Source organism: Zootoca vivipara, chromosome 8 (assembly GCF_965207765.1).
Source record: "Zootoca vivipara chromosome 8, rZooViv2.hap1.1, whole genome shotgun sequence".
Taxonomy (NCBI): domain Eukaryota; kingdom Metazoa; phylum Chordata; class Lepidosauria; order Squamata; family Lacertidae; genus Zootoca; species Zootoca vivipara.
In genome coordinates this window covers 85258908-85270204 of record NC_142591.1, presented here as the reverse complement: position 1 = coordinate 85270204, position 11297 = coordinate 85258908, and the positions used below count along the sequence as shown (strand labels likewise).

Genomic DNA, 11297 nt, shown 5'->3' with positions numbered 1-11297 from the left:
TCACCGCCAAGGATTCTGGGAGATGTAGTTTGCTGAGGCTTTTAAGCAGACCGCCTAGGGATGGGGGAACCGGGGGTGCTTGTGCATGGCTGAACCGACTGAATAAGGACGAAAACTGGGGCGGGGGGTGCAATGGAAAATGTGAACAATTGCACAGATTAAAAGTAGCAATCAGGCATGTTTAGAGAGTCCTCTCACTGCAGAGTGGCAAGCCAGAGAAGTGCTTTAGCCTCCCACTGGTATTATGTTACTTATTTAAAAGTAAAAGTAAAATGTTTAAAACCTTCTTGAGTAGCCAGTTGCTTTAATTAATACTTTGTCTTGCTTTTAAATGTTTCTGTATTGCTGCACGCTGCCCTGATGTTTTGCAACAGGGTGATATATAAATATTAACTTGGGTATAACTGTAAACTGTTTATTATTGTTGCTATTATTGGTTTCTATTGATTTTTTGCTTTGTTTGTGGCTCATATAGGATTTTTTTTATTGTTCGTTGTGTTTTTATATATGTTGCAAGCCACCCAGAGTGGCTGGGGAAACCCAGCAAGATGGATGGGATATAATTTATAAAAATTATTATCATTATCATTATTTGTTTAAAAAATGCTTCTTGCATACTTGGATGGTGTTTGCATGTGGTGATGCGCCGAAACATTTCTTTTCCATGACGCTGATGTAGACAACAGAACAAAGTCCGCTACTCCACCCAATTGTCTTCTGGCCCTCCCTGCCATTGGCATGAGGCCCCAGGAAAGTTGCTGATGAGGTAGAGACCCAACAGCAGAAAAAGTCTTCCCCTGCAAAGAAGCAGGTAGCAAAAAAAATGTGGTTCTTTCCCTTCCCCCTACCTGCCACTTGGAGGCACCAGAGCCTCCCAACCGCTTTCTTTAATCATTGTTAATTTCTCTATAAAATCAGAACCAGTGAAGGCAGCGAAGGTCCTGTGTGAGTGCCTGGAGGCGGTTGGAGGATGGATGGTGGCTAACAGATTGAGGTTGAATCCTGACAAGACAGAAGTACTGTTCGTGGGGGACAGGACACGGGCAGGTGTGGAGGATTCCCTGGTTCTGAATGGGGTAACTGTGCCCCTGAAGGACCAGGTGCGCAGCCTGGGAGTCATTTTGGACTCACAGCTGTCCATGGAGGTGCAGGTCAATTCTGTGTCCAGGGCAGCTGTCTATCAGCTCCATCTGGTATGCAGGCTGAGACCCAACCTGCCTGCAGACTGCCTAGCAAGAGTGGTGCATGCTCTAGTTATCTCCTGCTTGGACTACTGCAATGCGCTCTACGTGGGGCTACCTTTGAAGGTGACCTGGAAACTACAACTAATCCAGAATGTGGCAGCTAGACTAGTGACTGGGAGTGGCCGCCGAGACCACATAACACCGGTCTTGAAAGATCTACATTGGCTCCCAGTACGTTTCCGAGCACAATTCAAAGTGTTGGTGCTGACCTTTAGAGCCCTAAATGGCCTCAGTCCAGTATACCTGAAGGAGCGTCTCCACCTCCATCATTCTGCCCGGACACTGAGGTCCAGCACCGAGGGCCTTCTGGCGGTTCCCTCGTTGCGAGAAGCCAAGTTGCAGGGAACTAGGCAGAGGGCCTTCTCGGTGGTGGCGCCCACCCTGTGGAACGCCCTCCCAACAGATGTCAAAGAGGAAAACAACTACCAGACTTTTAGAAGACATCTGAAGGCAGCCCTGTTCAGGGAGGCTTTTAATGTTTAATAGATTACTGTGTTTTATTTTTCTGTTGGAAGCCGCCCAGAGTGGCTGGGGAAACCCAGCCAGATGGGCGGGGTATAAATAATACATTATTATTATTATTATTATTATTATTATCATTATTATATAAAATGCCATTGTGAAATGCCAAGTGCCTTTTATACCATAGGCTGGCAGGACACCCTGTCAAAATTTCCCTTTGGGCAGGGAGGTTGGTCCCCAAGCTACTGTTTCCTTCACACTCCCAGCATATTCAGAGTGCAAATCTGGGAGAACAGAAGCAGCTCAGTTACGCCTAAAGTACTTTTACAAACTCTGCAATCAGCATGGGTGCAGAATCAAGGCCAGAGAGAGAGAAATCCATACGGTGCTTTACATAAAGCCAGAATCCACAACTTATTTAGGAATCTGTCCTCCGTTCCAGGACTCCACAACCATGGAATTTCAACACTAGCAATGAATATTTGATTACAGTACCTCTGAGCATGTGCAGGGGCCACCCAAAAGATAGGGATAGTCTAAAAGTACCCTAAGTTATCTGAATGCACCCTGGTGCAAGGACTAACGGCTTCATAATAAAGTCTAAAACGCTGAGAATTTGCAAGGGGGGTACACTAGGAAAGGGACTCGTATGTTAAGAGAAATGCTGTTGTACCCCTTCCTTCTCCATTCCCTCCCCACGGTCTATCCTTTCAGCCCCCCTAAGCAGTCACTCTGGTTTACTGCCAATTCTTAGTCGGCACCAACACACCCCACATGTTCAGGAACGCGGAAAACGACCCAAGTGAAGACAAGCAAATACTTTCAATGGGCAAACAATGCAAGTTTATTTCCTGATGGGTTCTCCAAAGCAAACGACAATCATGATGGAAATGCACAAAAAACCCCAACCCATAACTTGTAGAATGTATAAAAGGTACCCCAAAAGAGATGACCTACATGGGAGATGAAGCCGCTCAAAGCCTAGGTAACAGGCTGGTGGCAGCAAAATTCCCAAGCCCAAATGCTTGCAAGCTGGAACAGCTGGAATGGCCATGCCTTTTGAAGCCCCATGCTTTGCATTGTCTGTCCTCCCTCACTTCTCCCCTCAATCTTCCTCCTCCTCTCCACATCCTTCTTGGTCATCCTTCTGCGCAGCAGCCTCCTGCCCATCTGCCCCCTGGGGGGCCTTGGTGACAGGGATGTTTGTCACCTTAAGAGCAGTCGGGGCCTGGCGTGGGACCTGGAAGCAGAGCTTTCCGTCGTGGGACAAGGTGCAGCTCACGGCTTCGAGGTTGGCATCTTCTGGCAGGAGAAGCTCCCTGCGGACCTCCCTGTGATCGTGGAAGACGCAGTCGTCCTCTGACCTGGTCTTTTTCTTCTGCTTCCCAGACACCGTCAGCTTCCTCCCGTCCATCTTCACGGTCAGCTCCTCCGCCGAAAACCCGGCCATGTCCAGGCAGAGCTGGTAAGTGATGTTGTTCTCCTGGAAGCTGACTTTGGGGGCAAGGCTTGGGCTGCCCTGCTCAGCCTTCCCTACCTGGCCTGGGGCTGCCCAGGAGATGTGGGGATGGCTACCTGCATGCAAGACCCTCGGCCTCCCCATCTCATCCACCTGGGGTTGCGCAGAGAGGTTCTGCGGAACCTCCAGCCACCTGAAGCCACTTCCTGGATCTCTGCTGTAAAGCTGCGGTGTGCCGAGGTTGGGCGCCTGAAAACCCCCCAGCTGCAGCCCTCCTCCGTATCTCGAGTAGTTTAGCATAGCTCAGCAGGGCGGTCTGTTTCTCTCTCTCTCTCTCTGGGCTCCGGGTGCCTGCAACTCTCTTTCTCTCTGGGCTCCAGGTGCCTGCAGTGTCTCTTTCAGCTCCTGTGTCTGTGTCTGACAAGCTGCAGCACCTCCTTTTATCCTCTGCAGTGGCCTTCCAGACATTTCTGGAACCTTCCTCTTCTGCTGTTCCTGGCACTGGCAAGATGATATTGACTCACAAATATGTACCAAGAGATAGAAACACCATCCAGAAGCTTCTAACACATATTCATCAGCCACTGGCCTCTCCCAAAACCTCCTGGCTATTCTTGCCATCACCCGGGGAGCATTTCTTATTTTAATTTTCTGCTGGTCATATTATAAAGTAGTTGTGTTCTATCTTGTAAACCAGGCACTGATACCAGTAGTTCTTGTTTCTTTTTGTTTTCCAGTGCATTTCTCATCAAGAAAAAAAAACTGGAGCGGCGCACACAATTTTTTATTCTGAATGCGTGGCCCAGATAAAAAGTTTAAGAAGCAGGGCTATAGCCTGTCAACCCCTATTTCAGTGACGGGCAACCTTTTGAGCTTGGGGTGCCAAAATTCGCCAAAAAACCGAGCATAACTCGGGTGGTGTGTCACTTCAAGAAAAAAACCATAATTTCGCGATATTTATAGTTTAAATAACAAAAATGTACAATTGTAATATAGAACTGTATTTAATAAACCAAAAACTAATTATTTAACCAAACCAAAAAAACCCTTATTTATCACAAAGTGCCCAGAGTTGTTGAGCTTTTTGGGGAGAGCTGCTGACCAAAGTTTTGGAGGTTTTTTGGGGGGGGGTGCAAAAGTTGCTTTGCTTTTTGGAGGGGGATGCCCCAAAGTTGTTGCGCTTTTTTGGGCGGGGGGAAAGAGAACATAAATAAATGATGAATAATACCTTCACTGGAACTAACACGCAGCACCGACATAGTCTGCCAAAGCGCCCAAAAACCCAGCACAGAACGGGTTAAAAAACAAACGCTGTTACACCCAATCATCGTCTGCCAAAGCGCCAGGAAAAATAGCACAGAAAGGCTGTAGCATGGGGAGGAGCGGGGGGGGGGGGACACACACACAACAACAGCGTGAATGGGCCGATGGGGCGCGTGCCAGCAGTGAGGGCTCTGTGTGTCATATCTGACACGCGTGCCATAGGTTCGCCAACACTGCCCTATTTCCTCTTGCCTGATAACAAGCAAATGCCCGAGAGAATGAGCCCATCCAAAAGGGCTACTTGATCGTATGATGGAAGTTTCGTGGGCGGCTTCTGCTTTTAACTGAAAATAAAACGGTGCTTTTGCACATGGTGGTGTCTCTTGCGGCCTCATAAAGATCTGAATAGGCAGGGTTATGTACAGCATTTATATTCTAACACCTTAGAACAGGGGTTCCCAACAAAATTTTCTCGAGGGCCCCTCATCGAGCCGCTATTGTGACAAGGACCCCCATTAATTCCTAATCCTAAATGTAATTCCTAATTCCTAATCTAATTTTTCCAGTAAGCTTAACACTGATCTTGGAAGGGTTAGGTTCAAGGGACGCAGACGATTTAGGTTCAATGGACACTGACAAGATCGGTTCGAGAGTCACTGACTTACTTGCTTGAACATCAAATGCATTATCTTCCTCTTCATCTGTAGGCCTTTGTCGTTTTAACGAGCACTTTTTAACCAACGGTCCATTTTTAACTACGCGAACTGTAGCTTCCGCGAAAAACAATGCTTTGTTCACAAACACTACAGTTTTGCAAAGAGGCAGCGCGCGCCAGGGAGGAGGGAGGGGAATGGAGAAGACAGGGTACCTGCGCAGTAGCGCACAAATGAAGCCGACGCGCGCAAAGCATCTTGGGGAGGTGAGCGTTAGTAGAATGTGTGCGCTGCCTCTTTGCAAAACAGTAGTGTTTGTAAAGCGCCACCTAACGGCATACAGCAGAACTACTGCCTCTAATTCTAGTTTTGTGCTAGACTCTGCTCATGCAGGAAGCGGCCAAAACAAAAAATCTGTTATCATACGAAATATATTTAATATATTTTTTTATTCTAATAGCATCTTGCGGACCCCTCTGGCATAGCTCGCGGACCCCTGGGGGTCCCCGGACCACCTGTTGGGAACCACTGCCTTAGAAACTGGATACTGTATTCAGCTCTTGGCTGAAAATTTGGACAGCCCTCCCCCCCAAAAAGTGTCCAGAGCATCCAACAAAATTTCAGGGTCAATTCAAAGAGGTCCTTCCCTTTCTGAGTGTAGGCCTCTCATTTGGCAGGACGTAGGAACAAGTTTCTCTGAAGGGAGGAAATTCATGTTCTATATAGGCTGCAATCCTTATCACACACTTATTTACTTAGCAAACAGGGTTTATATGCCACTTAAAGTATAGGTTAAAATTACCAATAAAATCGGGGGTGAGAAGACAAGTTAATCTGTTTCCCCCTAAAATATAAATAAAATCACGAGTTTGAAAAATAAGGATTTTATAAGATAGTATCGCCTGTTAAAATGCAAATTCACTCATTAATGGGACTTCCTTCTGAGTAACAGGGTCGTTCTACCAAAATCCTAAACGAAGACTAAGCAAACAAGATGAATTTTATCAAGGAGAAATGTAAGGTACTACACTTGGGAAAAAAAAATGAAAGGCACAAATACAGGATGGGTGACACCTGGCTTGAGAGCAGTACATGTGAAAAGGATCTAGGAGTCTTGGTAGACCACAAACTTGACATGAGTCAACAGTGTGATGCAGCAGCTCAAAAAGCCAATGCAATTCTGGGCTGCAGCAATAGGAGTATAGCATCTAGATCAAGGGAAGTAATAGTACCACTGTATTCTGCTCTGGTCAGACCTCACCTGGAGTACTGTGTCCAGTTCTGGGCACCACAGTTCAAGAAGGATACTGACAAGCTGGAATGTGTCCAGAGGAGGGCAACCAAAATGGTCAAAGGCCTGGAAACGATGCCTTATGAGGAACGACTTGGGGAGCTGGGTATGTTTAGCCTGGAGAAGGTTAAGGGGTGATATGATAGCCATGTTCAAATATATGAAAGGATGTCATATGGAGGAGGGAGAAATATTGTTTTCTGCTGCTCCAGAGAAGCGGACACGGAGCAATGGATTCAAACCTCAAGAAAGAAGATTCCACTTAAACATTAGGAAGAACTTCCTGACAGTAAGAGCTGTTGGGCAGTGGAATTTGCTACCAAGGAGTGTGGTGGAGTCTCCTTCTTTGGAGGTCTTTAAGCAGAGGCTTGACAGGCATATGTCAAGAATGCTTTGATGGCGTTTCCTGCTTGGCAGGGGGTTGGACTGGATGGCCCTTGTGGTCTCTTCCAACTCTATGATTCTATGATTTATTTTTGCAAAAAATAAAATAAAATCCAATCTCCACTAATACACATCAAGGAGGAGAGGGAGTAGCCTTCCTCGACACAGCTTTATAATTTGCAGTCTACAGCTGCTCATACAAGCATCCCCAACATGGCTGGGAGTTGCTCTCCACTTTCACTTAAAGGGGCTGTACAGAAGTCTCTGGGGCCCGTATTCATCGCACGCCTAATATCTGTTGTGAGGTGCTTTCGGCACTCTTTAGTGTGGAAAAGTGGCAAATAAGTACATTGTGCTAAAAGGAGGCAACATCACCCAAGTGACTGCTGCAAAGCTATGTTTGGGGGAGAAAACCCAAGGATTTCCAGGAATACTAAATGTGTTGCCTGCAGATGTACAGGTGAAACTCGGAAAATTAGAATATTGTTGAAAAGTGCATTTATTTCAGTAATGCAACTTAATTATTTTTTATTTTTATTTTAATTTTTACAAATGCTTTATTTTGGAAATTCCACAGTAATAAAACAAATAGTTGCAATAATGCAAAAAATGAACAAAAAAACACATCGCTATCACATTTCATCTATAATTGACCCGCCTAACGACAAATAATTACAATTACAACAAATAAAGGCTTGACATATCTTCCTTTGCATGTCATGCATCTATCTCATATATTGGTTTCACCTTTTAAGTTGCGTTGCTGAAATAAATGCACTTTTCGACAATATTCTAATTTTCCGAGTTTCACCTGTAATCCCAATCAGTTCTTTAGAGGCTGACATCGCCTCCTGCTCTCCTGAAGATGCAAATGGACATGCATAGCAAAAACGTGGAAGCAGTTCTTTTAAAAAAAATATGCAAATACCCTGAAATACCTTCAATGCAGCTGTAAGGAAAAGCTCCCAGAGCACAGCTTTTGCAGCCTTCTCTCACGTTATTGCAGGGGGGGGGGAATGCTTTTTGCAAAATACCAATGTCAGCACAACTTCTATTTTAAAGAGCGATGTTGCATTTATTGTTTGCAACAATTGACTGGGCGAGCAGGCACTTTATGGGTGCACAGTCTATATGCACTTTACTTGCACCCACGTCTCGCCCCTTGAAAACGGCTGCTTTTATTTGCACAAGGGCGCATCACGGACAAGCCTTCTGCCAAAGTTGAGGCGCCCGCATTTAAGTCCCAAACGGGGACCTAAAGGGGTTTAACTTTGGCTACGCAATAGCAGCACCGCCGCTTGCAAACCGAGGTTGCAGGACAGCGTGCAAGGCTCAGGCGCTGCAGACCCGACGGCGAGCGCGCCCGTTTCGCAAGGAGAGCCCGGGCAGCCAAGCAGCCGCGCTTCTGCCACCTCCTCGCCCCGGGCCGCAGTTGACAGCTGCCTGGGCTCCTCCCCCCGGTCGAGAAGGCGCCAAAAGCCCGCGGAGAGTCCCGTCGGCGCGGGCAGGCGAAGCAAGGGAGCCGCTTTGTGCCGAGGGCGCCCGACGGCCGCGCATGGCGGGCTTCTCCCGGGACTGCCGCCCCCGGCGCGCCCTGGCGCGCTCGTCGTGCCGGGACTCCTGCGTCCAGTACGTGCCGGTGGGTATGCCCCCTCGGAGCCTCCTGGACCAGCTGGTGGTGGACATGCAAGACCACTTGGATGAGATGGAGAAGATGCGCGTCGTGCTGGTGGACGCCTACCCGTGCCTCGCCACGCGCAACGAAGGCCGACGGCGAAGGAGCCGCGGCAGGAAGAGCCACAGGCGCTGCCTGGACGACGAGGACGAGGACGACGGCACCAGCGACTACCAGTACTCCCTGGACGTGACCGGCTTCGAGCCCGAGGAGCTGTCGGTGAAGGTGGAAGGCAGGAAGCTGACGGTGAGCGGCAAGCACGACAAGAAAACCGAGGGCACCGACGGCTGCGTCTCGCACGAGTTCCGCGAGGTGCGCAAGGAGGTCTTGCTGCCCGGAGACGCCAACATCGAGGCGCTGGTCTGCAACTTCTCCACCGAATTGGGGTGTGTGATAAGAATTTTAAGGTTCATAACTGTATATATAAAACCACATGTTTGAAACCCCACAGTTTAGGTCCTGAATGAATTGACCTCAATATTTCTCTGAAAGGTCAAAGTGGGAAACATCCCCATTGTCTCTTTCCTCACAAATCCTGTCTTAAGGGCACAATAAAGATATGAATAGGGTGTGAGCCTGTCTATAAGGGCTTGCACGCGTGGCTCTGGGTCTCTCCCCCCCCCTCCTGTGTGTGTGTGTGTGTGTGTGTGACTACCCTGTTGCAACAGCTTTTAATAAAGATCAGGCTTAACTAGCTGCCTGAAATAAACGATAAATTGCAAGAACTCAGGCCAAAAGAAGATGGATTTCAAATAAATCTTCGGGCAGGGTTTCGACTATTCGACTATTCTTCGTCAGCAAAGATTCACAGGTCAAAGTGTACCAAGTATGTTAATCTGTGAATCTTTGCTGACGAAGAATAGTCGAAACAGGGCCTTGTCCTGATTTTTACTGGAATTGACCTTTATTTGCCTTCAACATTGGGATTGATTCCTATTTAAACTCCGCATCACATCAATAAAACCTTGTGAAGATTTATTTGAAATCCATCTTCTTTTGGCCTGAGTTCTTGCAATTTATCGTTTAACTAGCTGCCTTGCTTTCCATTAGAACTCTGGTCTGGTCTCGTGTTTTGCCCCGACGGGTTTCAAGTAACGTCTTGCCGGGGTTCAGGATTCCACCCGGAATCGGACCCTTCATCTAGATAATTCTCTTAAATTCTTACAACAGGTGTCTCTCCATCGAGGCGCCGCGCCTGGTCCCCAAGTCTGTCGGGGAGAGGACCGTCCCCATCACCATCCTCAAGGCTTCGGACGCCGGGACGGCGAAAGAGATCCTGCCGGCGGAGGAGAAGGAGAAAGAGAAGGAGAAGGAGAAATCGAAATCGCGTTCTTCCACCCCGGAGAAAGCAGCTGCCGTCTGAAAAAGGCACCCGACAATTCCTCGTGGCAACTTCTCTGCGGGGATGTTGTGAAAGTGTTGGGGGGGGGCGTCGAGGCAGTCGCTGTTAGGAGCGGTTGTGGTTTTGTTCATTTCAAGTGCGTTGTTATTTGTGCTTGTTGGTAAAAAGTAACTACACAGAAGTACAAGGAAAAGATGATCTGGAGTGCCTTCTGGCAACCGTTGTTGCATGTTGACTTTTGAAACCTTTATTTCTGCTTTGTGAACCCAAAGAGCTGATATGAGTTGAGCATTATTGGCGTGTTTGTTGGCTTGTTTCAATAAATTTTAGACTTCTATCTGGTTTCTTGTTTGGTGTTCTTAATTTTTTTTAAGGGGGAAATTGCATAAAATATTGAAAAAGCTGGCTGGAGTTGAAAGAGGGCCACTTTTAAAATATTTCAGAATAAATCCCAGGGGCAGGGGAGGGATGTATCTGCTTGTGTGGCTGTTACTGGTTTAGGTATTTGGGATCAAAACTCAAGTCTCCAGCCCGATAAAGGAATGGGATGGACAAGCCTGCTAGCATAGCCCAGGGGGTACAATTTCTGCCTGGCTTGCCAGATAAAGTTCCAGGTGGGCTGGATCTTTATCTCCCCCAACTTTGACAGGTGAGTGGGACCATCCACCTGTCGATCATCTGACAGCCCACCTGGTTCAGTCCTGCTCGGCGCAGGTATCAACTGTGTGCATTGAACCTGCCCATCAAGGTGCTCTCACCTGATTTCACTCCCAAAATGGAACTTACTAAATTCACATTCAGTTCACCCAGCAATTGTGTGAACTGCTTTCAGGTGAAGTTTGGAAGACCTAAGAGACCCAGGTCCACATCCAATGAAGCCCACTTAGGTGACCTTGAGACAGCCACTAATTCTGGGCCTAGCCGACTTCACATCTGTGGTGAGGACAAAATGGGGAGGAGGAGATGTATACATGCCAATATTCCTTTGGGGAAAGGAGAGTTAGAAAAGCAGTAAATGCAAGCGTCATTCCGCCAAACTCGTTCGGTCAAAGTACCAATTGCACAGAACGGCTTGTTCTTTGGAATGCGGCCGCATGTCTTTTGATGTTGAAGTAACCCTGCTAGTTTTTGGAAAAGGCAATGCCTTTATTGCAAATGGTGGGTGAAAGGCAGAACAAAGTTTTGAAACTTTGCAGATCAAACCACTCACTGGCTGGTGGTGTCCAAACTTTTTTCAAAGAGGGCCAGATTTGATCAAGTGAAGCCATGAGGGCCGACCAAAGTTGTTGACCCTTTTTTTAGGATTGAAGTTGAGTTTTTTAAAAAAAGGATTTTACACGAGGAAATAAACTGCCACAGGGGCTGGATTAGGCTCCTGAAATGGACTTTGGACATGCCTGATGTCTACCCCAACACTGCTTCCAAAAGCAAGTGCACAAAAGATGGCAGCTTTTCCAGGTTTTTTCCGGCATTTGAAACTTGCATTTCAGTGCCATGGTAAAGACCCAGCAAAGATGCTTAAAT

General features: G+C 47.3%; 2 protein-coding genes across 2 annotated transcripts; one reads left to right on the top strand and one right to left on the bottom strand.

The window, feature by feature from the left end:
• Window positions 1-2526: 2526 nt before the first annotated feature.
• On the bottom strand, window positions 2527-3647 carry LOC118089691 (heat shock protein 30C-like). Its single transcript, XM_035124459.3, has one exon. It carries the CDS (start codon window positions 3463-3465, stop codon window positions 2812-2814), a length of 654 nt encoding a protein of 217 aa, XP_034980350.3. The 5' UTR covers window positions 3466-3647; the 3' UTR covers window positions 2527-2811.
• Window positions 3648-7885: 4238 nt separating this feature from the next.
• Window positions 7886-10115, top strand: LOC118089690 (heat shock protein 30C-like). The gene is made up of 2 exons (XM_035124457.3): window positions 7886-8817; window positions 9602-10115. Exons 1-2 carry the CDS (start codon window positions 8312-8314, stop codon window positions 9792-9794), a joined length of 699 nt encoding a protein of 232 aa, XP_034980348.3. The 5' UTR covers window positions 7886-8311; the 3' UTR covers window positions 9795-10115.
• Window positions 10116-11297: the final 1182 nt, after the last annotated feature.

What these genes read in the sequence shown, in the direction of transcription:
- LOC118089691 (XM_035124459.3), bottom strand. Translation starts at nt 3,465, where the DNA reads ATGCTAAACTACTCGAGATACGGAGGAGGGCTGCAGCTGGGGGGTTTT.
- LOC118089690 (XM_035124457.3), top strand. Translation starts at nt 8,312, where the DNA reads ATGGCGGGCTTCTCCCGGGACTGCCGCCCCCGGCGCGCCCTGGCGCGC. An exon ending in AACTTCTCCACCGAATTGGG is followed by an intron (nt 8,818 to 9,601) that starts GTGTGTGATAAG and finishes TTCTTACAACAG; the next exon opens with GTGTCTCTCCATCGAGGCGC.